Source organism: Acomys minous, assembly GCF_964271855.1.
Source record: "Acomys minous genome assembly, chromosome: 2".
In the NCBI taxonomy this organism is placed as follows: Eukaryota; Metazoa; Chordata; class Mammalia; order Rodentia; family Muridae; genus Acomys; species Acomys minous.
Genome location: NC_140484.1, coordinates 34,800,397 through 34,827,512, shown reverse-complemented (window position 1 = coordinate 34,827,512; position 27,116 = coordinate 34,800,397). Strand labels below are relative to the sequence as shown.

At 35.9% G+C, this 27,116-nt stretch overlaps 1 protein-coding gene across 1 annotated transcript in view; it reads right to left on the bottom strand.

The window, feature by feature from the left end:
• LOC311591909 (zinc-regulated GTPase metalloprotein activator 1) overlaps positions 1 to 26,201 on the bottom strand; it is a 47,682-nt gene extending 21,481 nt beyond the window's left edge. The window contains exons 1-9 of the mRNA XM_084771737.1: positions 25,952 to 26,201; positions 22,538 to 22,624; positions 19,126 to 19,222; positions 18,817 to 18,908; positions 13,887 to 13,946; positions 12,724 to 12,761; positions 7,328 to 7,374; positions 5,191 to 5,277; positions 2,648 to 2,692 (exon numbers count right to left, since the gene is read on the bottom strand). Of these exons, the coding sequence (XP_084627863.1) occupies positions 2,648 to 2,692; positions 5,191 to 5,277; positions 7,328 to 7,374; positions 12,724 to 12,761; positions 13,887 to 13,946; positions 18,817 to 18,908; positions 19,126 to 19,222; positions 22,538 to 22,624; positions 25,952 to 26,102 (704 nt within the window). The 5' untranslated portion in view covers positions 26,103 to 26,201. The remainder of the gene's footprint in view (positions 1 to 2,647; positions 2,693 to 5,190; positions 5,278 to 7,327; positions 7,375 to 12,723; positions 12,762 to 13,886; positions 13,947 to 18,816; positions 18,909 to 19,125; positions 19,223 to 22,537; positions 22,625 to 25,951) is intronic.
• Positions 26,202 to 27,116: the final 915 nt, after the last annotated feature.

The window sequence follows — 27,116 nt, the reverse complement described above, 5'->3', positions numbered from 1 at the left end:
GCAGAGGCAGGTGGATCACTGTGAGTTCAAGGCCAACCTGGTCTACAAAGTGAGTCCAGGACAACTAAGGCTACACAGAGAGACCCTGTCTCAAAAAGAAAAAAAAAAGTACTTTTGTCTTATCTGTTACTTAATTCCTGAACCCACCCTGAAAGCCTGAAAGCCTAGAACTAGTGAAAAATTTAGTTAACTTATTATTGCCCAGCTGTGTTTTTATTTTCTTCTATTCAATTCACTTGAATCTCTAAAATCTTTAAAAGTACTGAAAACATAAGAATGCATGCCTTTTAACCTTCCCTCCTACTTCTGAAGTCTATGCAGTACCTTAGAAATTATATTTGCCTGCCAGTCTGCTTAAACCTTGCCAGTAAGACAACATCACACATATTTACCCCTGTTTTACAAAGCCAAGATGAGCCTTTGTTTACATGTGCTTATAACACTTTCACTCTTGCCAGCTTTTGTCAACCTCAAAATATTAAGGGGATTAAAATGTTAAAAATAAATAATGACTCCAATTACTTTGCTAAGAACTAAATCTTGAGAAGCTCAAGTTGCTGTATGTCTCTAGGAATTTGAGGAAATAATTAATATAAGATTCATGATCCAATATAAGATTTCTACAGATATCTGATCTTCATGGTCTCTAACTCAACTCCCGTGATCCTAGCAAGCACATGTTATTTCATAGTCTCAGAACCACTGCCAATAGCAGATACTAAAGAAAGAAAAGAGAAAGAGTTTCCTCACTTGCATATGTATCTGTAAGTAAGAAGACTGCATTGGTATTCTTGTAAGAGAACAAAGGTTAGAAATGAGAAACAAAACCATTACAATAAGCTAATCAAGAGGGAATTTTATTTAGGACATGGATAATTTCAAAGTGGAAACAAAAAAAAATATGAACTGAAGACATGCTGTTACAACAGAACCACAGTTACTGATACATATGACTTTTAAAAGCTAACTTAAATGCTACGGGGTTGTCTGTCATCTACAAAAGAAAGAAAATCAAGAAGAAAAATGTAGACTGTGATAGGAAAAAGACATACTGAGGAATGGCTCAGAGTATGTGTTAGGTTATCAGATTTCTACAATGGACCTGAAAAATCTGGAAGCACATTTACTTGACAGTGCCTGTAGCAGGGTCACACTAGAGGCATTTGTAGCTCCTGCAAATGCATACCAGACTCATTCTCCAGCTGCGTGCATGCTCAGAGCAGCTGCTGCTGTTACTGCCTCACACTTCTGGCAGTCTGTCAACACCTCACATTTTTACTACTGCAGACAAGCACTCAGCTAAGGCCTCTTCTGCATTTGACAGTGGAAGACTTAGCTCGAGGCTGGGTGGCACTACGCTGCCAGCTGTAAGTCTCAGGGGGTCTACTGGCTACTAAGCCATTCTTGTCCACAACATGAGCTTAACAAAATATTCTTGCACTGACGTTTTCTGAAACCATGACAACAACAACAAAAAGTTCAATCTACAAAAGTACAGTTCACAGAGGCTTTTTTTTAAAAGAGTACAACTATTTTAGAAGATTATGCACATCATTATGAACAGAACTATAAGTAAAAAGAAGCTATAAAAGATGCAAATAAATACATAAATAAAAGGATGCATTAAGAACTTAAAAGTTTTCATGTATTTTTATTACAGCTTTTTTGCAACAGGAAAGCTTTATTTATTAATAACCTAACATATTTAAAGGCCTTAAATTAAGACTTCTTAACATGCTTTACCAGATTTATATTATCATAGCTCTTAGTTGTCAGCAAATTATAAGTTAGTATGGCCAAACTAACTTATAAAGAACATTCAAACAATATTTAGGTCTTACTTTATATCATAATCAAAAATTTTTTTCTCTAAGACAGGGTTTTTATGTAGCCTTGGCTATCCTGGAACTTGTTCTGTAGAGCAGGCTGGCCTCAAACTCAGAAATCCACCTGCCTCTGCCTCTCTTCTGGGATTAAAGATGTGTACACCAATGTTCATATCAATTTTTTTAAATGATTTATTTATTTTTTATTTTATGTGCATTGGTGTTTTGCCTGCATGTATGTTTGTGGGTGTCAGATCTTGGAGTTACAGACAGTTGTGAGCTGCCATGTGGGTGCTGGGAATTGAACCTGGGTCCTCTGGAAGAGCAGTCAGTGCTCTTAACCTCTGAGCCATCTCTCCAGCCACACAATTTTTTTTTTTTTTTAGGTTTTTCGAGACAGGGTCTCTCTGTGTAGCCTTGGCTGTCCTGGACTAGCTTTTGTAGACCAGGCTGGCCTCAAACTCACAGCAATCCACCTGCCTCTGTCTCCTGCGTGCTGAGATTAAAGGCGTACACCACCACGCCCGGCAGCCCGTATCAATTTTTAATGCCTATTTTAAACCAAAAACCTGGTTATTTGTTGTTCATATTAATAATAGATTTTTTCCCCTTTTCTTCAGGCCTCCATCTCACGTAGCCCAACTTGTCCTTGAACTTCCTATACAGTCAAGAATGACCTTGAACTTCTAGCCTCCTGCCTCTATATCCAAAGTTCTGGGACTATAGGTATGTTCACTATGCAGTTTATGCAGTGTATGGTAAAACCCAGAGCCTCCCAACTGACAAACACCTCAATTCCTAGTAATAACTTTAAAAAATACCTTGATCTTTGAGTTTCTAAAACCTTTCCCAGTCCATTTATTGATCTGAAATAAAAAGTGAAAGGAAAGGGTTAAAAAGTAAATGGTAATTTTTTTAAAAAAAAGCACACAAAAATCAATTATTCCTAAAACAAAAAGTAAGCAGACAGAATTAAAAACAGAGAACTTGCATTTTTTTCTCTTCCTATCCTTCTAATTACTTAGAATTCTTTCTCTTCAAACCATAAATATGGCACAACCTAGGTGTGCATTTAAGAAAACCTGTTTTTAAAAAAAGAAAGAAAGAAAGAAGGAAGGAAGGAAGGAAAGCCTTCTACACAACTGGAAGACTAGGTATGACTGTGAGTTATAAAATGTCCTTCACCTTATGAAAAGGGTAGGGATATGGCTCAGTGATATAGTCCTTGCTTAGTATTTGGCTCAGTGGTACAAATGCACAAAACCCCTATGTTTGACACACATAACCTCCAGCACTGCCAAAAAGAAAAGGAAGAAAAAAGGAGGAATTCCAAATGTTCTTACATACTCAAAGCTTTTGCAAGACAACCAACTTTTAACACATATACATTGTAGAAATGGTGAATATAAAACACCAGAATAAAGTAAAATGGTTCCCATTTGCATGCCACAAAAACACTTTAATTCCTTCAAATACTGTGAACACCTATGTATTTTATAGCATCGATTCTCTTTTCTTTACAGATACATGTCCAAAATATATGGTGCTTGTTCGCATGGATAAGCCTTCCTGCATACAATGATTCTGAGGTAGGTCTCACTTTGGGACTACTAACTGACTACTAACAAACCACTACCAACTACTAATAACAGGAGTCTTAATCTTTTCAATGAAACAAACCTGCACTGTAATAATAGCTCAGGAAGCACGCACTAAGTGTCAGGCACAATGCATAGCTCATCGGCAATTTCACAGGTCTCCTGTACTTAAAGCAAACTTGTAAGGTAGGTTTGATTCTTGCTTTGCATGTTTAGGAAGCTTAAATAAACCGTCTAAGAAACAGTGAGAAACAGATCAAGGATTATAACTAAATCAGATTTCAATCCATAGTCCTAAACATTATGAAGTATTCCCTGCCTTCTATATGAAACACTTCTTACAGCAAAATCTAAAAATATTATTAAAATAAGAGAAAAATATAGAGGAAAAGTATGAATTTCTTTTGTAATTGTAATCACTACAAATCACTACCTCTTAATGAGTTATGCATTTTTGATTCAGTTTTATAGTACATACTATATAAACTAGTGGTATTATAGTCAACATGTGAGGCCAACAGAAGTTAGATTTAATATGGTAGTGCTAATCCATTATAAAAAGCTCTAATAGTCACTAAAAGTGACCTGCAAGGAAAGCTATGGAAATATATGGTATTGTCTAGTTTAGATCTTACAAAAATAATTCCAAATACAGTTTCTGGATTTTTCCCTTATTTGAAAAGTCCATCTTTGGCTTCAAAAGGAAAGAGAGCTTCCAAAAGTGGCCAGGAAAATGATATTTAGAATATTTATTAATAACATAGTATCATTCATATTGTTCTGTTTTGATTAGCCTTGTGCACAGGCAATGAAGACATAAAGGAAGCTGTAAGACAAAGCAGTTGACAACTGAGGAAACCATTAAAGTCAAGGAGGGCTCGAGGGGAAGTGACACAGTATGAACAAGACTTCATCATGGAATGGGAGGGAAAGAGAAAACAGGCTCTCCAGATGGAAATATGTAGTATCATATATCATAAAGGAGGGGAAGGACTCAGAAACTGGCAAGTGAGAAAATAATAGTTGGGACCTGGTAAGACGCACAACATGAAAAAGTGAATTAACTGTCTTAGGGAGTTAACTTGACCTTAGGAAAAAAGTCAAAGGACAAACAGGAAATGAAAACTTATAAAGAAGAGCCAGGGGACCCAGAATATCAGCCTAAAAATTCTGAATTATGTTTTGGAAGTGCTAGTGAATTATTTTATATATTTGTTTATTTAACAGTTAGTTAGCCAAGAACAATATATGTAATTATTTAATGATCCTGGAAGCAAGTCAACCTTGAACCTTATCTTATGCTCCTATAGAGCAATAGTCATGAAAAAATATTTTACAAATTAAAATTTAGATCTGAAGGCATTTAATATACTTCTAATTTTCACTGTTCTTTTGAATTTAGGCTTATTTTTACCTGACATATAAAAACTGTACATAAAGCCGGGAGTGGTGGCGCATGTCTTTAATCCCAGTACTCGGGAGGCAGAGGCAGGTGGATCACTGTGAGTTCAAGGCCAACCTCGTCTACAAAGCAAGTCTAGGACAGCCAACGCTAACACAGAGAGATCCTGTCTGGAAAACCCCCCCCCCAAAAAAACCCTGTACATAATGATGGGGTGTCATGTGATACTTTAAGACATACAGGCTGCCACACTTAGGTAAACGCATGTTTCCCTTCCAACATTTATCATTTCTTTATGGTAAAAACACTGAAAACTCTTTCTTCTGGCTTTTAAAATACAATAGTCAAATGCTATCTATTATACCTGATCGTTGTTCTTAATTTGTTTAGCTCCTCTTCTGAAACCAAGTCTGTTTTATTGATGAGAATCATGTCTGCCAAAGCAACTTGCCTAAAATAGCAAAGAACAAGTGTCAGAAGAAAAATATTAGGAAATCACAAAATCATATAGAAACAATATATTTAAGTCAACATTTCACTTAAGAACTAGCTTTGGGTCAGTTTATTCCCAATCTACTCATTTCTACAGAAAAACTTCATACATCACTTTGTAAGCTCATTTAAAAAATATCTGTTACTGGTACTATGAAGATAAGCTTTTAATCAGGGAATAATAAGTTCATGGTGTGTGTGTGTGTGTGTGTGTGTGTGTGTGTGTGTGTGTGTGTGTGTGTGTGTGTGTGTGTGTGTGTGTGTGTGTGTGTGTGTGTGTGTTTTAAGTTTAGGTATCCACTATGATGGGAATAAGGATAGCATATTTGATAAAATGATAAAATTTATGATAATTTTCAAAGAAAAAGTTTCCTTAACACAAATAGTTAACTTAAAAAAAAACTACTCTTAAAAAATACATCAAGGGGCTAGAGAGATGGCTTAGCAGTTGGGAGCACTGAGTGTTCTTCCAGAGGGCCCGGGTTCAATTCCCAGCACCCACATGGCAGCTCACAACTCTCTGTAACTCCAAAATCTGACACCCACAGACATACAGTGCACATAAAATAAAAATAAATAAATTATAAAAATACACAAGGTCTTGAGTAAATACCTTCTTCATCACTATGAATATGAGTTATTGTTGTAAAACAGATACACATAAGTCCAGTTAAATAACTCAACTGATAAAATGTTATATAACGTAATAGATTATTTTCCTCAATTCTTCAGGAAATTCTAACCATTGGACTACTAGTTTCTTTCTTTCCTTTTTTAAATTTATTATTTATTATTATGTATACAGTGCTCTGCTTGCATGTACACCTGTAGGCTAGAAGAGGGCATCAGATCACAGTACAGATGGTTGTGAGCCACCATGTGGTTGATGGGAATTGAACTCAGGATCCCTGGAAGAGCAGTCAGTGTTCTTTTTTTTTTTTTTTTTTTTTTTTTTTTTTTTGCAGTCAGTGTTCTTAACCTCTGAGCCATCTCGCCAGCCCCAACTACTAGTTTCTAATCCTGTTCTTATGGTATAAATCAAAGAACATAAGCAAAATTGAAAAAATATAACTACAGAATATATAACATAGTCCTACTTTTGTTTAAGTAATTTTATGTGGCTAAAGACAAAATGTACCCATCTCTAAATATTAACAGCCACAACCTTTAAATTGGAGAGCTTCTATTTTACCTTCCATGGATTTCACAACTTCCTGATATTTCCTATTAGGCTTTGGTATATTTTCTACAAGAACCATTTTGTGAGAAAAAAGTTACAATCATATTTGAGTTCATTCTAACTTAAACCACAATTGTATAACAACATAATATTTAGGAAGAGCTACAAAAGAATTCAATTATCAAACTCCAAGATAACAAGGAATCATTTGTCCTCAGTCTTTAATTTCTAGGTTAGGATCATCTGTAACAAACCCCAGGAGGCCTCTCTCTTAAGCTCTGCAAAAACAAAACAAAACAAAACAAAACAAAACAAAAAACAAATAAAAACCCAAAACCCTGCAGCACATTTGGTTTCACACCTTCATCCCATTAATGAAAATGTGCTTATGGTAAGAAAACTAAATACCTGTAAGTCTACAGACAAAACAAGAATATAAAAATACTTAAAAATTATTTTAAGTGCAAAGTCAAAAGTATTTCAGTATTTGTTCCTCTGTACTGAGTGACAGTGAAGAATGAGGCAGTTTGGGAGAAAATAAACTAACTTCAATTCCAAAGAGGCATAAAAATAAAATGCTTCTAAATGTTAAAATCTTCTAAGTTCATTAAACTCAAATAAGACCTAAGCCCACCATTCATCTTATCCCATAATATAAATGGCTTAAATAAAATGATAGTTGTAAGTCCATGATGGGTAGACAGCAATAACGTGTGAAAGGAAAAGAAAATGAATTTGCCTTAACTATCATCACATTTTTTCTTTTCCTTTACATTAACTTCTTTTGTCTAGCTGGTTAGCAATCAATATAAGCTTTAAATATGAATACCTAGCAGCTTCATTGACAAGGCCATCAGGTTTTTCTTCAGTTAAATGCTGAACAAAACAAAATTTTAAAATAATTACTATAATACAATACAAAAAAATCGAATGCCAACACAGAGGATTTTACTCTAAAGCAATCTGTCTTGTCTAAATGAGACTTTAAGTTCCATTACTAAGTACAAATGTATCAAAGACTTTTTAGTTAGTTATTATATATTACTGACTTAGAAAGTCATGAGGTACTTTTCATCTCTGGAAGCAGCCCCTCTCTCAATACTATTTATATCTGAAGTCATCTATGCTATAAGGGTTACCAGAGGTTGTCTTGCAAATTCATGTTTTCAACCTCATTATCTTACCTCTCAATAGAGACTCCCCATCGTAAGAAAAACATGACTACTGAGGACTACAGACAACTAGATTATATTAACACTTTACATTTTAAGTGAACTTTATAAATTACTTAATTTTTAACACACTTTAACTGAGGCATCATGACAATGATCAGTATATATAAACTTAAATCTAATACTTTCATCATCACAGAATACTGTATTTTTTACATACCACCGCCAGATTAGTTTTTATTAAAAGCATGTTTGGAAGAAGTAAAGTGAACACAATTTAAAATCTTTATTAAAAGCTTTTTATGTAGAATGCTAATTAATAATTACATAAAATAATATGTAACATTATTTACAAATTACATTGTATTTCGTCAGGCTAGTTTCAAAATTCATGGGGAGTTGACTATTACAGCTCAGAACTTAAGACACACTGGTGATTATTTACTAGACTTAGGTAAGACTACAGAGACAATTCTTTTTTCTTCTCAAGATTTGCCATTTAGGTGCAATAGAACCAATCAGAACCAAAATCACAACCACGACATAATCATTTCATTTTTATAAATACAATTTTATAAATTCAACTATACACTCACTCCTCAATTATAGAGCACACGAATAGAATGTATAGTATCAATACTTTAGATGCCAAAAGTTCAATATTCATACTGCTTTCATAATTATTCATGACATCTTACCATTAACAAATCCATTCAGCATGGCATACTCTGCATTTAGAAACTAAAGCTATCATCAGGTCTCAGAACAGTCTATGAATGAACTATAGTTAATACTCCCATTTGTTGACATAGATACATAAGTTTTGTTATTTGAAAAATGCTATACAACATGCAGCAACACATCTTTCCACTGAGCAGTTCATCTACTAAAAAATGATACATCTGCCTCTGGATGATCCTATGTAACTTTCTTTGAAACTAAAGTATTTTTCAAGCCTGCCAGTATTACAAATACATGTGATTGAAAGAGAACAACGCCCTGCCTATGCACACATGAAAGCTTCCTAATATAAAAAGTAATAAGTGCATATTAACACTTACTTTTCTGAGTATCAGCCCTCCATTTCTCTTACGAAATTCCTACCTCTCCTAGCCAAGCTTAGCAAAAAGACCAAAATCTTGCCACTCAAAAGATATTTGGTCGTGGCCAAGGCTACACAGAGAAACCCTCTCTCTCAAAAAAAAAAAAAAAAAAAAAAAAAAAAAAAAAAAAAAAAGATATTTGGTCGTAAGTCAGACTTTTATTTATAAAATAAGAAAATGTAAATTTTGATATTCTATTCTACCTACATAGGCATACAATTTTAAAAAGTTATATAAAATGTTTTAAAAAGCACCTATCTCGGGCTTAGAGATGGCTCAACTGTTAAAGGCTTGGTTTACAACCAAAAAAAAAGTGCCTATCTCCAATGGATACCTCATCTCTGCTAGACAATGTAGCTTTTGTTTGTACTTTTTAAAAAGTAATAATAATTTTGGTACTAATAAACTCAACAACCCAACATATTCAAAAAGTTCAAATTCCCAATGCAGGCAACCACAACCACAACCATTACCAAAACAACAAAAGAAAGGAAGGGAGGGAGGGAGGAAGGGGGTGTGTGAGAGGATGACCAGTGTATACAAGTCCTAATTTCTCAGAAGGAATAAATTCTGGAAGCTGATTCTGGAAAGCTAATTACAGCATGGCAACTACAATTAAGACTATGGGATTGAACACTAGAAATTTGTCAAGTGATCTCACCCTAGATGCTAGCAAAAACTGGTAACTATGGAAGCAGATGGACAAGGTTAGTACTTGATTGTTTCACTCCATATGCCCAGATATATCAGGGTAGCAAACTGTATACCTTAAATCTATATAATTTTTATTTGTGACTCATGGCTCAATAAAGTTAGGAGACACAAAAAAAATCATTCAAAATAAAGTATTACTAGTCACAACTTTAAGAGCTACAGGAGCTCCTTCCCACAGAAATAAAGAAAAAAAAAAGCAGGATCAAACAAACAAACAAAAAATCAAAATGGTCCAAAAATTCATTAGCTAAGAAAGAACTGTGCTGACCACAGTCGAAATAAATCCAATGTCAAACACGTCAGACATCAGACAAAGAAAAAGGAGAGAAGTAGCAGCACTTTCAAAAACAAAAAACAAAAAACAAAAAAACAAGGGACTGGTTAGAGATCTAATGTGGTTTCAGCTTTGAAAAAATTATCGCATAATGTCAGTCTATTTATTTTTCTGGCCTTTTTCAAGTCAAACTGTTTTCTGACTGAATTGTGAATTGTTTCAACAGCTTGTGCAATAAAACAGAAGACTCAGAAAGAAACCTCTTACTTGACCTTTTATGTGTAAACTTCATCCATTGATTCTATTGCATTAAATGCTGTCACATTTGTAGAACTGAAAAGAACAATGTCAGGGCCTAGATGTCAAGCCTTGAGAATAGAGAGCTGTCATTTTAAGTTGTCCAATTCTTTGCCCATGATTAAAAAATGAATATTTCAGATCAATGGGTGACAATCCCATTAGAGTGATAGCCTATGATATCAATTACCACTTCAGTTTCAATTTGGCTGGCTGGCCACAGGGTACCATTTCTCAGCTTTACTTGTGATGGGCTGGCTCTGTGAAGCATGACACCCTTAAATTGCTGCCCATTATCCAACTGTCATTACTTGTACTGCCTCAGAATTCTCTGAATCACAAGCAGCTACTGAGGTCAAGCTTCGCAACCAGAAGAATTGGACAAGTTGGCAAATTCTTTATATAAAGGCAAAGTTATTTATCTGACATCTGACTTGGAAAATCTAAAGTTTCCATTATCCTGACAGTATGTCAGTTTTGTGTAGGTATATTGATTTAATAATTTAAGAGGTTTTATCAAGGTGGCAAGGGGTTAAAGATATACTGTTTGCATTATTCAGAATATTGCTTTGTTTTTTGGGGGGGTCTCTAGCATTCAAGTAAAAAAGATTCTATTTAATTCTTCTCTATATCCAACTATAAATATAAAACTATTTCTATAAACACAAAGCACTCGTGTTTGATTTTTGGGTATAACATGTTAAATCTATACAAAAAAAAAAAAAAGCAAATGAAATGTCCTAGCTGCTATTTTATATACCCCAAATTTGTGAATCAACTTATAAAGGAAATTAATTCAACCATGCCTATAAAAATGTTTAAAATAAAGAACTTGAAATTTTCTGGTGGGTTTTTGTTTTTTACTATTTCCATTCAGTTTTTTTGTTTGTTTTGAAAAAATGTTTTGAAAACAGACATTAAAGTGTCTTTTTTCTCTTGAGAAGCCCATACCCACACATGGGTATATAGTGTCCTTTTCCTAAGTCAGTTTGTTTCTCTCTCTTTCCCTCACTCCCTTTATCTCCCTCCCTCTTACTCGAGCTTTGAACACCTGCAGTTAAATATATTTTTGTTTTGTTTTGTTTTAATTTTTTTTCGAGAGAGGTTTCTCTGTGTAGCCTTGGCTGTCCTAGACTCACTTTGTAGACCAGGCTGGCCTCGAACTCACGGAGATCTGCCTGCCTCTGCCTTCCTGAGTGCTAGGATTAAAGGCTGGCTAAATGTTTTGTTTTGGGTTTTTTAATAAATTACAACTTTTTTTTTAAGACTCACTAAATAAGGTGTGGTGACCCTCAGCTATGATCCCAGCACTTAGAGGATCTAAGAAGGAAGATTACAGTTTGATGGCAGCCTAGGTTCCATACCAAGTTCAGGACTGCATAGGCTAAACAGTAGACCCTTCACACACACACTCACACCCACATCCACACAAAGGGCCTTTAGAAATTTTCTGAATAAAACTGTAATATTTGCAATCTTGTTTATTCCTATTGTATTCCTACATTTAAATTTTAAACTCTAGAACAGAATTGAAATTTCTCAAATTAGGGCACTGAGAGTAGGGGTAGGAAGGACCAGTAAAGTAGACTGATAGCTATTTGGACAGACCTGTTATGTTTCCCTAAAACATAATTTTATTGAAAATTTGGAAGAAACAACAACATAAAAATTAAGTCAAGGGGTAAAATATTAAACTAATTTTAAACACTGATTTTAAAACTCCCAAGAAATTTTGTGGGTTTTTGTTTTGTTTTGTTTCTCACTATATAGCACGGGCTGGCCTGAAATTCACTATGTGGATCAAGTTGTCCTCTATCTCACCAACATCCACCTCTATCTACCTTCCCAAGTTCTGAGACAAAAGGTATATGCACCATATGCAACCTTCATGAAATTATTATTTTGCTCTCAACCCATATGCCCAGATAGGCAGTGGGTGGAGGGTTGATGCCAGGACGGAGGCAAGCTTTTTCTTCAATGCCTTTTGCAACATTTGTTTCTTTAAAAATTTTCTCAGTTCACTTGAAAACCTGAGAAGCACTATCTTATTTTATGCAGCAATATGCTTTTAAGAATTTTAGTGAATTTTATAAATTGAAATCAAATAGGTACATTTAAAGACCTTAGAAGTTAGCAAAAGTTCACATAGAAATATATCATTTAATTGAGAGTCTCCTCTTATTATGTACTAATTTTTATATCCTCAAAATAAAATAAATCAATTATTTGTATTTTAAAAGCCTAATTTATACTTTGTGTTTCCTGACAGTTTATAATAAAAACTAAGATCCCATATATTTTATTAGGCTGATCTCTTTTTCTATAAAAACCAATAGTGGGAATGGATTCTAGTGAGAAGAAACATATATCCAAAGTTTATCCTGACTCTGTAACCTTCATACTATCATATTATATTATTATATAGTAGTATATAATAGTATTATAGCAACTCCAATTTTTATCACAACACCAAAGCAGACTAAAATAAATACCAAGTTTTAAAGCACATAATAAAAAAACCACACAAACAAGTAGATCTTTTACTTGGACTATTATTTTGAAAAAGATTTTTCTTAAGAAAAGTTTAACAGAAACAGAAAACAATACAACCAATCTCTACATTCCTACTTCTTGACAATTAGCAAGTTTTATTTGCTCAACTTACTTTTAATCCATATTTTGAATCTACAACAGTTATGATACCTAGAAAAAAATTAACACTTTAGTCACTCTTTAAAGCCATCAGTATTATGCAATTCTATTTGAGAAGGAAAATTAAAACATTCTTCAATTCACAAATGCTATTCAATAAAGTATTTTTTTCTCTTACCAATGTGATAATTTAACTTAATCTCAGGAATAAGCAAATATGTTTAAAATATAATTGAATGACTAGCTGTTCCTAAGAAACTAGATAACTATAAAATAAAAATTAAAAATTAAGTCAACAATAAAATAAAATTTCTTTGGTGTTTAAAATACATACATACTAAGACACATTTCATAACATATAGTGAAATAGGACAGGTTATTTTTATTTTCACGGTCAAAATGAAGTTTTTCTAAATAAATTATTGTTTAAAGAGTCTGAGAATCTTAGGATAATATATTTGTAACCTCTACTAAATTTACCTAGCTCACAAAAACAGAGCATCACAGCAAATACCTAAGTTCTTGAAAGATCAATTAGTTCAGCAATTTCTGAATATATGTTAAATTGTTTTTAAAAATATAACAGCAGAATGTGATAATGTCCATAAAATTCAACAAGCTACATGCCATATACATTACTGCTCAGTGAAACCCAGCTTCAACTATTTTTACCCTAAGTCTATATGATTAATTTAAAGAAATGTAAGGAAAAGGAGAGATGACAAAAGAAAAGTGAATTGCTGCACTAAGAATTAATATCAAGCTTATAAATTTATACAGAATGACAAGAGCTAAGTAGTGCGTATGTGTACAAGCATTTTTAATTCTGATTTTCAAGTAAAAATGAAAGCAGAGACTGAAAGATCATTCTTTCCATTGTCCTCCTGACTAACCACAAAGCTCTAGCATTATACTAAGTGCACATGGCAACGGGGGTCACAGAGCATTTTGAAAGGAAAGCTTCAGTAGAAGTCCTGAACCAGAGTTGAGATCAATACTTTACAATCCTGTTATCACTGTCTAGGACTTTAGAACCCCTATGAACAAAAAATAGATTCATCAAAAACTAAACAAGTTTGAAAAGAGCAATGGTACAGGAAATAAAACTACAATATAAACAAAATGGACTCAACCATAAATCTTGACTTAAAAGCAAAAGAAAATATTTTAACTTACCATCAAGATAAATATCACTCCCTAACTCAGCATCAACCCAAAACATAGAAGCCACTGCACCTGAAAATACATAGTATAATAATATTCATCAAATAAAGTATTTCTTCAAATTGCAAAACATGATTTCAGCTGTCTTAATTTTCATTAGCTGATAAACACGCAACCAAACTAAACCTATACTTCAATCTTTTCATGGGAATTGCAGAGATAGGTCTTTTCAAGATCTGCAGTCATCTTATTCCTTTCCCTATTTCCAAACACAATAAACTCTTAACACTCATCAAACATAATGCTTTTACTGATGGCAAAATAATTTATTAATCAATACTGTGAAACAATTTGGACACAAAAGCTGAGTACACACTGAATGCTTTTTCTCATTTCTTGAATGATTATCATACAGTTCACAAATAATAAATCCCTCCCAAGGAAAAAAGGAGATAAAATGCATTAACTCCAAAAATCACTTGCAAAAGTGATTTTCCAAAAATTACAATAAATTCACTTGCACTCTCTATAGAACAAAAAGAACCAGAAAAATTACAAGTTCTCTAGTGGTACTCCTTAGTCATCATGTATTTAATCAGTACTGGGCATAAAACTTGCATCTGAAGAAAAATTATTCCTAAGAAAGAAATTATCGCTTTTGGCAGGAACTTGTTTAACACAAAGCCACACATCCTGATTAGTGTGCCACAACACAAAAAGAAAAAAGAAAAAAAGGAAACTGACAGCAAGGGAAAGTATTTGATCTTTCAAAGCATCACTATCCCAGTTAGTGATGGTGCTGTCTAAAAGAATGAGCACAGGGGCAAACAAGGATTCCTGAACTCATTCCACTGTCTAAAGCTGTCCACCTGCTCTGACAAGATGTGGTTCCCCTCAGCATCACTCTGTGTCCACAGTGAGACACCTGTCAGCTGTTTACAGTGATTACTCATGCAAGATATAGCAAGGGCCACAAGATCTAATGGGTTCCTGATACCTATTGATTTTTCCCCCAAAAACTTAATAGTTTTCCAATTTGAGTGAAATAGGATTTGTGAGTAACAGGAGAAGAATCAATGTCTGTCCTCTTCAAGGAAATTACTTTACCATGACAATTATTTAGCTAAGAACTGGAGAGTGTCAATCTCCTAAGTGAGAAACAACTGAATTGCCAATAAGAATCATTTCTACTTTCTTGGCTAAAAACATGGTTTTAATAAAAGAGAAATGAGTAAGTTTTTACTGCATCATGACATCAAAAACTGATACAAAATATTAATTTCTTCACTTAGCCAAATATGTAGGTATGTTATGGGCATAGTTTTATAACTTTAAAAACTCACTGCTTTTCATTCAAACAAATGGTTTTAAGTCTTACTTATTACCAGGATGAACTGTAAATGTGTATCAAGCTTTTATTTTAGACATCATTTATAGGTGCTACAGTCCCTACAGGATGAACAAGAAAAAACCATCTGAGCCACAGATGCAGGTGCTTAGGAGTAGCGAAGAAAAGAGTATGGACCAGAAGATTCTTTTCCCCATGGAATATTAGGCAATATCGGAAGATAATTTTAGTTGCTTCTAGGAATATTCTACTGGGATCTAGTAGGTAGAAGCCTGGGATGCTGTTGAACTCTCCGAACTGCTCAAGATAGCACCCCTCACAGAAGATAACTGGCCAATCCAACATGGCATTTGTGTCAAGGTTAAGACATTTTGAACTACATTACAGAGTGTCTCTTCTTCAAACCTGATAAAAAAAATTTTTTAAGTATCACAATTTTATTAGAACAACCAAATAAGAAAAGATCAATATCCGAACCATAAATGTAGAAGCAATAGTCAAAATAGAAATAAAATTTTATGTGGTTATAGTAGTTTGAATAAACATGGTCCCCAAAGACTCATCTATTTGAATGTTTGGTCATCAGGGAGTAGCATTACTTGACAGGGATCAGGAGGTGTAGCCTTGTTGGAGTAGGTGTGGCCTTGTTAGAGGAAGTATGTCACTAGAAGTGTGAACTTTGGGGTTTCAAATGTTCAAGCCAGGCCCAGTGCCTCTCTTCCTGCTGCCTTCAGATCCGGATGTAGAACTCTCAGCTACCATAGCTGCCTGTGTGCTGCTATGTTCCCTGCCATGAGGATAACAGACTAAACCTCTGAACTGTGAACAAGCTCCAGTTAAATGCTGTCCTTTATAAGAGTTGCTGTGGTCATAGTTTCTCTCCACAGCAATACAATACTGACTAAGACAATGAGTTACTGTGGTCTTTCCTAACTCAGTTCTCACACCCAAAAGAGGATGTGGAAGACAGTTTACAAAATCCTACTGCTTTTATCAGAAGCAACTCCCCAAAAGGCAAGACGTAGAACTAATCAGAAAATAAGAAAGGGAAAAAGTCAATGACAACAAGTATTTCAAGAATAAAAATTTTTTTAAACCACTTCTATGTTTGGGGGAATTTGCTTTGTAGGACTGAGAGCCAAGAAGCGAGGGTTGTGAGGTCTAATGATGGCCCACAGGAGCAAGGATTGGCTATGTACTTCTAGGTAAGCAGAACACACTCAAGACTGTCAAATGCTAGGTATTTGAGAGCAGGTGCTAATAGCCATCTGATCTCATCTGCCTGACTATCCACTCATTTCCATTAGTTTCCCTCTTCACCTGTCCCAGTAATATTCAGCTTTCAAGCCGGTGCTGAAGACAAACATGCGTGGGTAAGACAGTGAAGACATTAAGAGGAATTTCCATCAGTGCACACAGGTAGAGGAAAGTCCTCTGACCGCCCCACCATAGACACAAATGCACACATGTGATCACAGCAGAGGAAATCAAGTGCAGATGAATGTCAGGAAGGGAAAAAGAGTGGAGAAATGTATTAGAACAGACAAACAGCAAAGGATTCATTCTGCAAGGAAACATAATCCAAGAAAAATAAAATAAAAATTTGAGGTAGCTCTTCATAACAAAAAAAATTGAAAGCAATAAAACACAAAACCAAGCCTGAACACAAGAAAAGAATAAAGTAATATAAAAAGAGGCCTTGGAGCACTAATAAAATAAATTTGAATCAATTCAACAGCATCATTACTTAACTAATAAATAATTTACAATAATAAGGAATATATAAATGCATATGAAGGGGATTATTGACATAAAGAAAGGGAAGGTTGATCAGAGTAAAAGATAAATCAGAACAATTAAAACAGGGCTAAGGGAATAGCTTTGTCATAGAGAACCTACTTAGCATGTGCAAGGTACCCAAGAACAGTAAAAATGAAAATTAGAAGCCAGTGAGAGGCACCCAGCAGGCAAGGGTGCATGCACACGACCAAACCTGATACCTTGAGTTAAAGTCCCAAGACTCACATTGTAAAGAGAGAGAACCAACCAGGGTGGTAGAGAAAGATAACTCATGTAGGTTGTTCACTCCAAACTTGTACCAGAGCATAAAATCATATTTGTTCACATTTATTCATATTCATTAGTCTATCTCTTGCCCCCTCCCTAATTTCCTCTAACCTCCCTCCCTTGTAAATACAAATATATGAACAAATTAATATAATTTTTAAAGAAAATTAGACTAGTTAAGAGAACAAAATGAAATTCACTATGGAAAAAATTGATCTCATAATATTAAAACTAAATAATTTGAAATGAAAATATCCTTAAATAATGTGTAGGAAAAAATGGCTAAAAATAAAACCAAGTTTCCACATTTTTACCAAACCACAACTACTTGGAACCTGACCCCAGTGACTTTTGATGCATTATGCAAACATCTGGGGCCTAATTATTTTTTAAATTACTATTTTTATGTGTATAGGTGTTTTGCATGCATATATCCGCACCACACACAAGCTTAGGGCTCAAAGACCTAAAGAGGGCATTGAATCCCCTAAAACTGGAGTTGCAGATGGTGATGAGCTGCTGTGTTAGTTCTAGGACTGAACCTGGGTCCTCTGGAAGACTATTCAGTGCTCTTAACTGCAGCTCCCTGGAGCCTAATCCTTATTAGACTTTAATAATGCTCTACCCAGTCACGAGAGTAGCCATGTCAGACAGCTCAAAACCACCTGAAACCCTAGTTCCAGGGGATCCAACGCCCACTTCTGGCTTCTTGGGGAACCCGAACACATATAGTATACCATATATATATATACATAAAAATAAGTCTTTATAAAAAATAATAACTTATTCCTACCAACAACTCTAAGCCAATCAGTAAAACTTTAAATTCTATTAATGGCTTTTCATGACTCTTACACAATGCAAGCTAGAATTTCTTTTCCTTTGAACAACAACAAAAATTAAATGCAAATTAAAGCTTTAGGGCTGGTGAAAGGACTCAACAAGCAGAGAACTTGCTATGCAACTATCAAGACTGGATCTAAAATGTCCACCCAGAAGCTAGGTAGGCATGGTCACCCACCTGCAAATCCATCATGGCAGGTCAGTAAAAACAAGCTGGAGACAGGGAAGCCCTGGAGCAAGTCCGCTAGCCAGACCAGCAAAAGTGGCATCTGGGCGTGGTGTCCACACCTGTACTCCCGGCCCTCGGGAGGCAGAGGCAGGTGGATCTGAGTGAGTTCGAGGTCAGCCTGGTCTACAAAGTGAGTCCAAGACAGCCAAGGCTACAAAGAAAAAAAAGAAAGGAAGGAAGGAGGGAAAGAAAGGAAGAAAGACTGACAGAAAGAAAGAAGCAAGCTCAGTTCACTAAGAGATCTTGCATCATCAATACATCCGACAGAAAGTGAGTGAAGATGTGTCAACCTCAAGTCTCTGTGTGAGCCTGCATACATATAAGCGCACACACTTTGAACACACATACATACATGGATGCACACCACACAAACATATGCAAAAAATACTTGCTAAAAATACTTCTCTAAGGTATCAGCGCACTACATGCTAGTGACTAACGATGTCATTTCTTACCAGGATCTGCTAGCCCAGTGGTCTCTAAGAGTATGTAGTCAAACTTCCCCTTCTTCTGCATCAGATTCTCTATAGCTCTAAGGCCATTGTCCCTGGAAACACCAAAAACACAGTAATAACTGATTACCCCAACAGTTTAAGATGATCTCTACAAACATCTTAAAATAGTCAACACACAACACAAAAATATTCCCAGGTACACTAAGTTTAATTCAAGAGTCTAATAAAATGTCCAATATTTAATAATGACAAGAAGAAAATAGGTACAAATACAGGCAGAAATGTATGTGTCGTAAACACACTCCTTACTTCACTGAACAGCAGAGGCAACCGTTTCTAAGTTCCAGCCACTCTTCATAGAGTTCTCCACCTTGACTGATAGCTAAGGATTTCTCTACTGCACTCCCTAGAAATATAAACAGCAGTTTTTAGATTACGTTCACCAGTCAAGCAATAATAAGAGGAGGATGTTCAGAAACAAAGTAGATTCCAATGCTGAAACTATAGCTTAGAATATGTATTCTTTCATAATTTTAAATCAATCAATAAGACTCTAAGTTCTATTAACAGCTTAAAAGCCCCAAGAAGTATACTGATGACTCTTTTGTGGTGCAAGCCAGACTCTCTCTTCTTTTGAATAACAAATATCAAACCTGAAGTATCTGATTCAGTAAATATTTAAAGTATGGTACGCTAGATGAATTTTTCCTTTTTATAGCATTTAAGTAGAGCCAGGCATGGTATACACCTCTAGTCCCAACACTGAGGAGCCTGAGGCAGAAGGATCTGAAGTTTAAGATACAATTGGGCTCCAAAGCAAGTTCCAGATCAGCCTGGGCTACACAGTGAGACTTTCTCTCAAGAATGTAAACACATAAGGGCTGGACAGATAGATGGTTTAGTGGGTAAGAGCATGCACTGCTCTTGCAGAGCACCAGAGTTCAGTTCCCAGCACCCACATGGTGACAACTACCTGTAACTCCAGATCCAGGGCATTCAAGGGCCATTTCTGGCCTCCAAAGGACTGTATATACACACAGACACACACACACACACACACACACACACACACACACACACACACACACTTTTAAAATTACATTAATTGAAGTGAAGAGATGATTCAGAGGTTAAGAACACTAACTGCTCTTCCAGAGGTCCTGAGTACAATTCCCAGCAACCACACGGTGGCTCACAGCCATCTATAATGTGATCTGATGCCCTCTTCTGGCCTGTAGGTGTACATTCAGGCAGAGCACTGTATACATAATAAATCTTTTTCTGTTTTGTTTTTTGTTTTTTGAGACAAGGTCTCTCTGTGTTAGCCTTGGCTGTCCTGGAGTCACTCTGTAGACTAGGCTGGCCTTGAACTCACAGCAATCTGCCTGCCTCTGCCTCCCGAGTGCTGGGATTACAGGTGTGCGCCACTACGCTCGGCTGCAATAAATCTTAGAAAGAAAAGAACTTGTTGCTCTTGCAGAGGATCTGGGCTTGATCCTTAGCACCCGCACTGCAGCTTATAGGTAGCTATAACTCCAGTTCCAGGGGACCTAACCCCTCACCTGGCCTCCACAGTCACCAGGCATTCATATGGTATACATACATGCAGGCAACACATGAAACATATTTATAAAGTATTAAATACATAATTTAAATTCCTAGGAAGACAACTGTATTTTCTTTAAGTGTTTCTTGCTATTTTCTATGTGCTTATTCTTTCACTGAATTTTTAAAAATTATTTTCATATGTAAAAAAAGAGTATTATGAATTTACTGTATCAACAGTCTTATTTCCAATTATTCAATCTCTCCTCCCCCACCCCTCTCTCTCTCTTAATTTGAATTTTATGTGTTTTGGTGTTTTGCCTGCATGTATGCCTATGTACCACAATCGTGCATGGAGTCCACAGAGGACACTAAGTGCCTGGTGTTACAGACTGTTGTAAACTACCATATAAGTGCTGTGAATTGAACTCTGTTCCTCTGTTCCCACTGAGCCATCTCTCCAGACCCTAAGTATTCAACCTTTTTGAAATAAGAAATAAATGATTGCCATAAAAAAAAAAAGCCATGAGCTGGGAAGTCAAATTCAAAGTTAGTAAACTTATTTTCTTCCTCCTTAGGACTTTTACTTGTCCAATTCCATTTCTTAATAAAGAAGCTACCCTGAAGACATTTTTTCTTCTCATCCATTGTCAAGTTTCTAAATATACTGAGATACTTTTTAAACGCTGGCTTTTTTATGAGATTGTTTTCATTTTAATTCCTTACTAAGTTGGTGTTTCCTGTGATTAAATTGTTCAGGACTCTAAACATGGATTAAGACTCTACTTCACTTTGACAAAAGTTTCTGGCCAAATTATCATGTAGCCATTTAAAAATTAAACTTTTATTCAATAAAAAGTCTCAAAAGTCTCTTAGTAAGGTTTACCTGGGAAATAAGCACACATGAGATATTTGTCTTAAGAATAATTTTATATGTTTTACATACAATGTACCAATGTCAGGGAAAAGTTTTAAATAGAAAAAAAAAGTCACTTATATATTTTCTGTTCTTGTTTTAATTGGGTGACAATAGAGTATTACATAATAATAAGCTACATAAAATATTATAAAGTACTAAGGAAATTGTGAAATGTAAAACGATAAAAACTGCAAAATGATGAAAACTGTAAGAAATAATAAGTAAATATAACCATTATAATATAAATATAACCAAATATATGTACAACAAAATACCAATTAACAAAAAAATAGAAAAGGACTATTAGAAATTTTTCCATTTATTTATTTATTTTTTTGTTTTTGTTTTTGTTTTTTGAGACAGGGTTTCTCTGTGTAGTCTTGGCTGTCTTAGAACTTACTTTGTAGACCAGGCTGGCCTCAACTCACAGAGATCCCCTTGCCTGTTCTTCCCGAGTACTGGGGTTAAAGGCTTGCACCATCACTACCCAGCCAATCCTTCCATTTTAAAAAAAAGATTTATTTACTTATTATTATGTATACAGTGCTCTGCCTGCTTGTATACCTACAGGACAGAAGAGGGCATCAGATCACATTATAGATGGTTGTGAGCCACCATGTGGTTGCTGGGAATTGAACTCAGGGCCTCTGGAAGAGTAGTCAGTGTTCTTAACCTCTGAGCCATCTCATCTCTGCAGCCCATCCTTCCTTTTTTTTTAATGGCTGAAAGCATAGCTCAGAAAGAGAGAGAATTTCCTTAGCAGCCAGGAAACTTTGAATCACAATCAATTAATCTCTTTAGATGTATTTTACTTATTTGTGTATAAGAGGTATTTGATTTGGACAAACTATTGAAGTCAAACTTTCGGGAGTTGGTTCTCACCTGGGTGAGGCAGGGTCTCTCTTTGTTTCTTTTGCCACTATAATGCATATTCCAGGCCAGCTTAATAAAACATAATCCTATGTTTCTAAAACTATTCACAGTGGCCTCATTGTATAGTACCATCCAATCTTTTTTTTTTTTAAGAGACAGTTTCTCTGTATAGCCTTGGCTAGCCTAGTCTTGCTTTGTAGACCAGGCTAGCCTAGAACTCAGCAATCCGATCTGCCTACCTCTTCCTTCAGTGCAGGGACTAAAGGTGTGTGCCATTATACCCAGCTTTCTAATCTTATTTTTTAAGGACAGAGTATCAACTCAGCAGTGGAATAAAGAGTCCCAAATCTTATTGCACCATGACAGTTACTAAGCTTTTCTTACCTTCTCCAAATTCATTTAAAATAACAGCTATTTTTCTATTATGTTGTTCTGTCAAAATGTAGTTCAGAAGTGTTGTCTTTCCAGCACCTATAAGACATATTAAAACAACAAAAGTAAAAAACTAATTTTGAAGACACAAAAAGAATGTAAAAGGTCCTGTTGTTTCTAAGAACTTATGTGTCATTTTTTACTATTTAATAATAGTAGAGAGGACTTTACAGAACACATTAAAACAATCTTTGAAAATTAACATTATTTATGTATATCTTATAAGTAACTGCAACTAATCTTATAAGTTGAGTCAATTTTCTAACTTAATACAACTAAAATGTCTTCTGCATAACATAATACAGCAGTAAAGGGTGTCTAAAAATTATTCTCAATAAAAATGAATGTCATTTGTAAAATAAAAAATATATAGAACGTTTTCATGATGCCCTTTCTTAAGAAAGAATACTTGATTACTTCCCTAAACTTATTCTCAACCTATTTTAACATCCATGAACTAGCTACAAATTCAGGTTGACTATATAGTTATTTTTAATATGCTTATTCAGTCTATTACTATAAAACTGATTTATGACATGGGGTACAGAGGTAGTAAGTGTATACAACAAACTATTCAGTAGAGAACTTTGTAAGAATACACTAACTTTATCCAGCAGGTGGCATAACAAACCTAGTTGTTCATCTCAAGCAGAAGAAAACATTAATCTTGTGAACCAAAGATCTCAACATTCATAATGAAATATGTTTAACTTCACAGCAGTGTAGTTCCATTATTGGAATGTGTCCTTCATTTTTCTGTAGGACATTTCGGTTGCCCCCAATGTTTTGTTGTCACAAGCAGTAATGCTAAAAAGTTTTACACAACAGTTTGCACATGTCTACTAAAATACATTTGTAAGTTTCCTAGGGTATAACTAGTAGAGAGTTAGAGAGTATCTGGACATATTTTAGGTCATATTCCTTTTAAAAGTTTTTGAAGAGATGACACTTTATCTTTAAAATGCCTTGGATAGTTCAACATAGCAGGGTGACATGTAGGATAGACAGATTTAAGAACATAGAACAATGAGGAAATCCTTAAAACTAGAGGCCTCAAACATAATTATGTACAGGCCAATGACAAAGTTGAAAGCCATGAATGTAAGAGACTTCACCTGAAATCTTAATAACCACGTTATGGAGAAAAAGACATCAAAATGTAATTTACACTCATCCAAAAGTATCTACCATGCATCAAATTAAAGTCTCTGCATCCACGGAGCTTAAAAATGTTAAGGGACGGGGAAATGATGGCGAACTTAGATATCATTAGAAAGCTATTTTGTCACAGGTCGATCATTCAACAGGAGACATACAAAATGCTATGGAGAACTTAAGAGGGCTATCTAACCAGAGGAGTTACAGGCAGAAATATTCCAAGCAATACCTTTAAGTTAGTGCTTCTTAACCTGTGGGTTGCGACCCCAGGGGTCAGCAAGACCATCCTACAGACCAGTTATTTACATTATGATTCATTACAGTAGCAAAAATACAGTTATGAAGTAGCAACAAAATAATTTTATGCCCTGTGTTTCAAAGTGTCACAGCATTAGAAGGTTGAGAACCACTGCTTTAAAAAATAAAGTTCAAGTCAGGTGCAGTGGCGCACGCCTGTGATCCCAGCATTTAGGGAGGCAGAGACAGGTGGATCTCTGTGAGTTCCAGGCCAGCCTGGTCTACAAAGTGAGTCCAGGACAGCCAAGGCTACACAGAGAAACCCTGTCTCGAAAAACCAAAAAAGAAAGAAAGAAAGAAAGAAAGAAAGAAAGAAAGAAAGAAAGAAGGAAAAAAAAAAAGAAAGGAAGGAAGAAAGTAAGTTAGTTCAATGTGCTGGGCCATCTGACAGGGTAGGGAAGAAGGCAAGAACCAGATCACAGAGGTCCTTGAATTCCTGCTAATGACCCTGAACTGTCTGTTATCCAAGTAAAAGCCACTAAAGGGTGTCACACAATCAAACTAACTCTTTGTACCAATCAGTAGGGCTAGCACATGAGTGTATGAAGGACCAGGGGGGCTCAGGACTGTGGTAGTTAGGAGATACTGTTAGCGTGGCAGACGGTTGGGAATCTCAGGAGCAGAACTTGAGATATTTAGTGTACGGTGTGTTGAGTCTGGAAATGTCTGTAGGACATTAAAACAGAAACTATACAGAAACAAAACTGAAGGATGGATGCTAGAGAAATAGATAGAAAACTAAGAAAGAAAACGTAGGAGGCCAGTGGAACAGTGTTCCCTGAATTTCAAAAAGAAAAAACTGGCAAAGGAGGCGAACAGTCCCCTAGGTTCAGTCAGTAACAAGGAGGATGGATGCCAGCGTTAGCCCTGGACACAGAACTTGAGACCGTCACCTGCGTTGCTCTTCTCACCTACCAGCAAACAAAATGCAGAAAGAAAGGGGGCAAATCTGAAGTACACTCTTTGGGTGGGGAAATTGCTCATTGTCTATAGGGTAACCTCTGAATCCAAAACGTTATTCCTGTATAAAAATTAGGCCTAAGTAAAATCTAGACTATACTTGGTTTGACTCTAAAAGAAGAAAAAAAAAAATAGTGGTGTGGAGGCACCAGCTATTTCTTAGTCATATGTAAAAGGTGTGCCAAGTCCCAGCCTGTCTCTTGCAGCACCCAGGAATGAGAGTACCACTTTAGTCATATTTTTCCACAATTTTTATTTTGCCATATTTTAGTCACTTGTTTGTTGCTTGCCCCCCTGTTAACTGTAGTGTTTTTAAAAGGAGATTTGTAAAGGTTTCCTATGAAAACATGAACTGTCCTTCAGAAAACCGCACCATGTTCGCAAATCTGTGTTTTCAGTATCCTCTGAGCACCCTCAACAGCCCCAGCTTAGGAAAGACAAAGATCTTATTTTAAATCTCTTACACTGCTTTGCAAGCAGCCCTCAAAAGGGGGAGGGGACAGTCTGGGACAGTAAACACTTGCCACGAACGCCTGGAAGAGTTTGGTTCCTGTGAAGTAGAATCTACTACGCAAAGGCGCGAGACGTCCTACAGACGGGCTTTTTCCCCCCTTGATCGGGGCACCCTTCAATAGCAACAGATCGTTTTGTTTTAGTTTGGTTTTTTTTCCGGGTGACTTTTTTTTTTTTTTTTTAAGATTACTTTTGTTTCCATTCTAAACTGAAGTGGATGAGCTTCACAAACGTAAGACAACGTTATCAGGAGGTCACAAGGATAATAGAGTCCGAGTTTCAAAACGACCTTTGAAAACGCGAAGGGAATAAAGACCCCTGCCCCTACGTCGAAAGACATTCGTCCTCGGCCAGGACGCCAGGGTGCCTGAGAAGGCACGGCAGCACCCCCCGCCGAGAGCACAGTTCGCGGCCTTTTTTGAGCGACTGTTTAATTACCTAAATACCCGGTGATAATAGTGACTGGGATCTTAATGATGAAGTCAAGACTTTCCTCTTCTCCTTGGCTGTTGGTCTCAATGGGGACCAATTCGGGACAATCCTCCGCGTACTCCTCTTCCGCATCCACAGTTTTCACAGCCGGTAGCATGCCGCCCGCAGTACACCACCCCTCAGCCAAACACTAGCCACCAGTCGCCCTTCCGCGACTGGATTCAGTCAGGGCGACGCTGATGACGTCACCACAAGGCGACGTGCAGCCTGGCTTTGAGAAATCAGCCCGCCCTCCAGTTCCGCCCCCATAGGAACTAGATACACCTTCCTGCGAAGGCACGCCCCCACGCAGAGGACACGCCCCTCACAGGGCAGGACACACCCCCGGGTGTGAGCCACGCTCTGGGGGGTGTCCTCTGAGGGTGAGCCAAGCTGCACTGTGTCATTAGGACGCTAGGAGCTCCCTTGCCTCACAGCTGTTGCAAGGTCCAGAAGGTGGTTACTGTCTCCTGCTACAGGACAGACTTTCTCGAGTTGACTTTTTTTTTTTTAATTCTTATTAAGTCCATTTTTTTTCATGCACAAGGAAAAGAATGATTATGAAGCCATGCTGTGAACTGTAATTTTTCTAGCAGAAGGATAACTAGCAAAACTTTTTAAATTTATAATTATATATTACAGCTATCTGATCTTTTACAATGTAATAATTAGTTTTCTTTACTTTCTTATTTAGATATAATGTAAACTCAGTTCATTATTTGTATTTGTTGGTTCATAATATTGTCATTAATCTCTGGAGAATGCTCCTTTGTATTTGTTTATAGTGGATTCCTTGACAGCATGCCTAACCCAAAAACATTAAACTGAACCTCTTCTATTCCAACTTGGTATACTAACTACAATCACAAATTTGCTTGGGAAATTTGCTGAACATTCCTTCACGGTTTTGTTTGGTTCTTTTGTCCTTAAGCACATGCACATAAACAATGTTTAATACTGTTTTTCAATTTCATAAAAAGAGTACCATACAATGTATAATCTCTTGGGATTTGCTGTATTTCCCTGCACTAGTGAATTTCCTGTCAATTGTTTTCAGGTGTTGCTGTTTTGTTTCATTACGAGACATTCATACATTTTTCCAACAATGTAAGAGATTGTACAGATCTAGTGC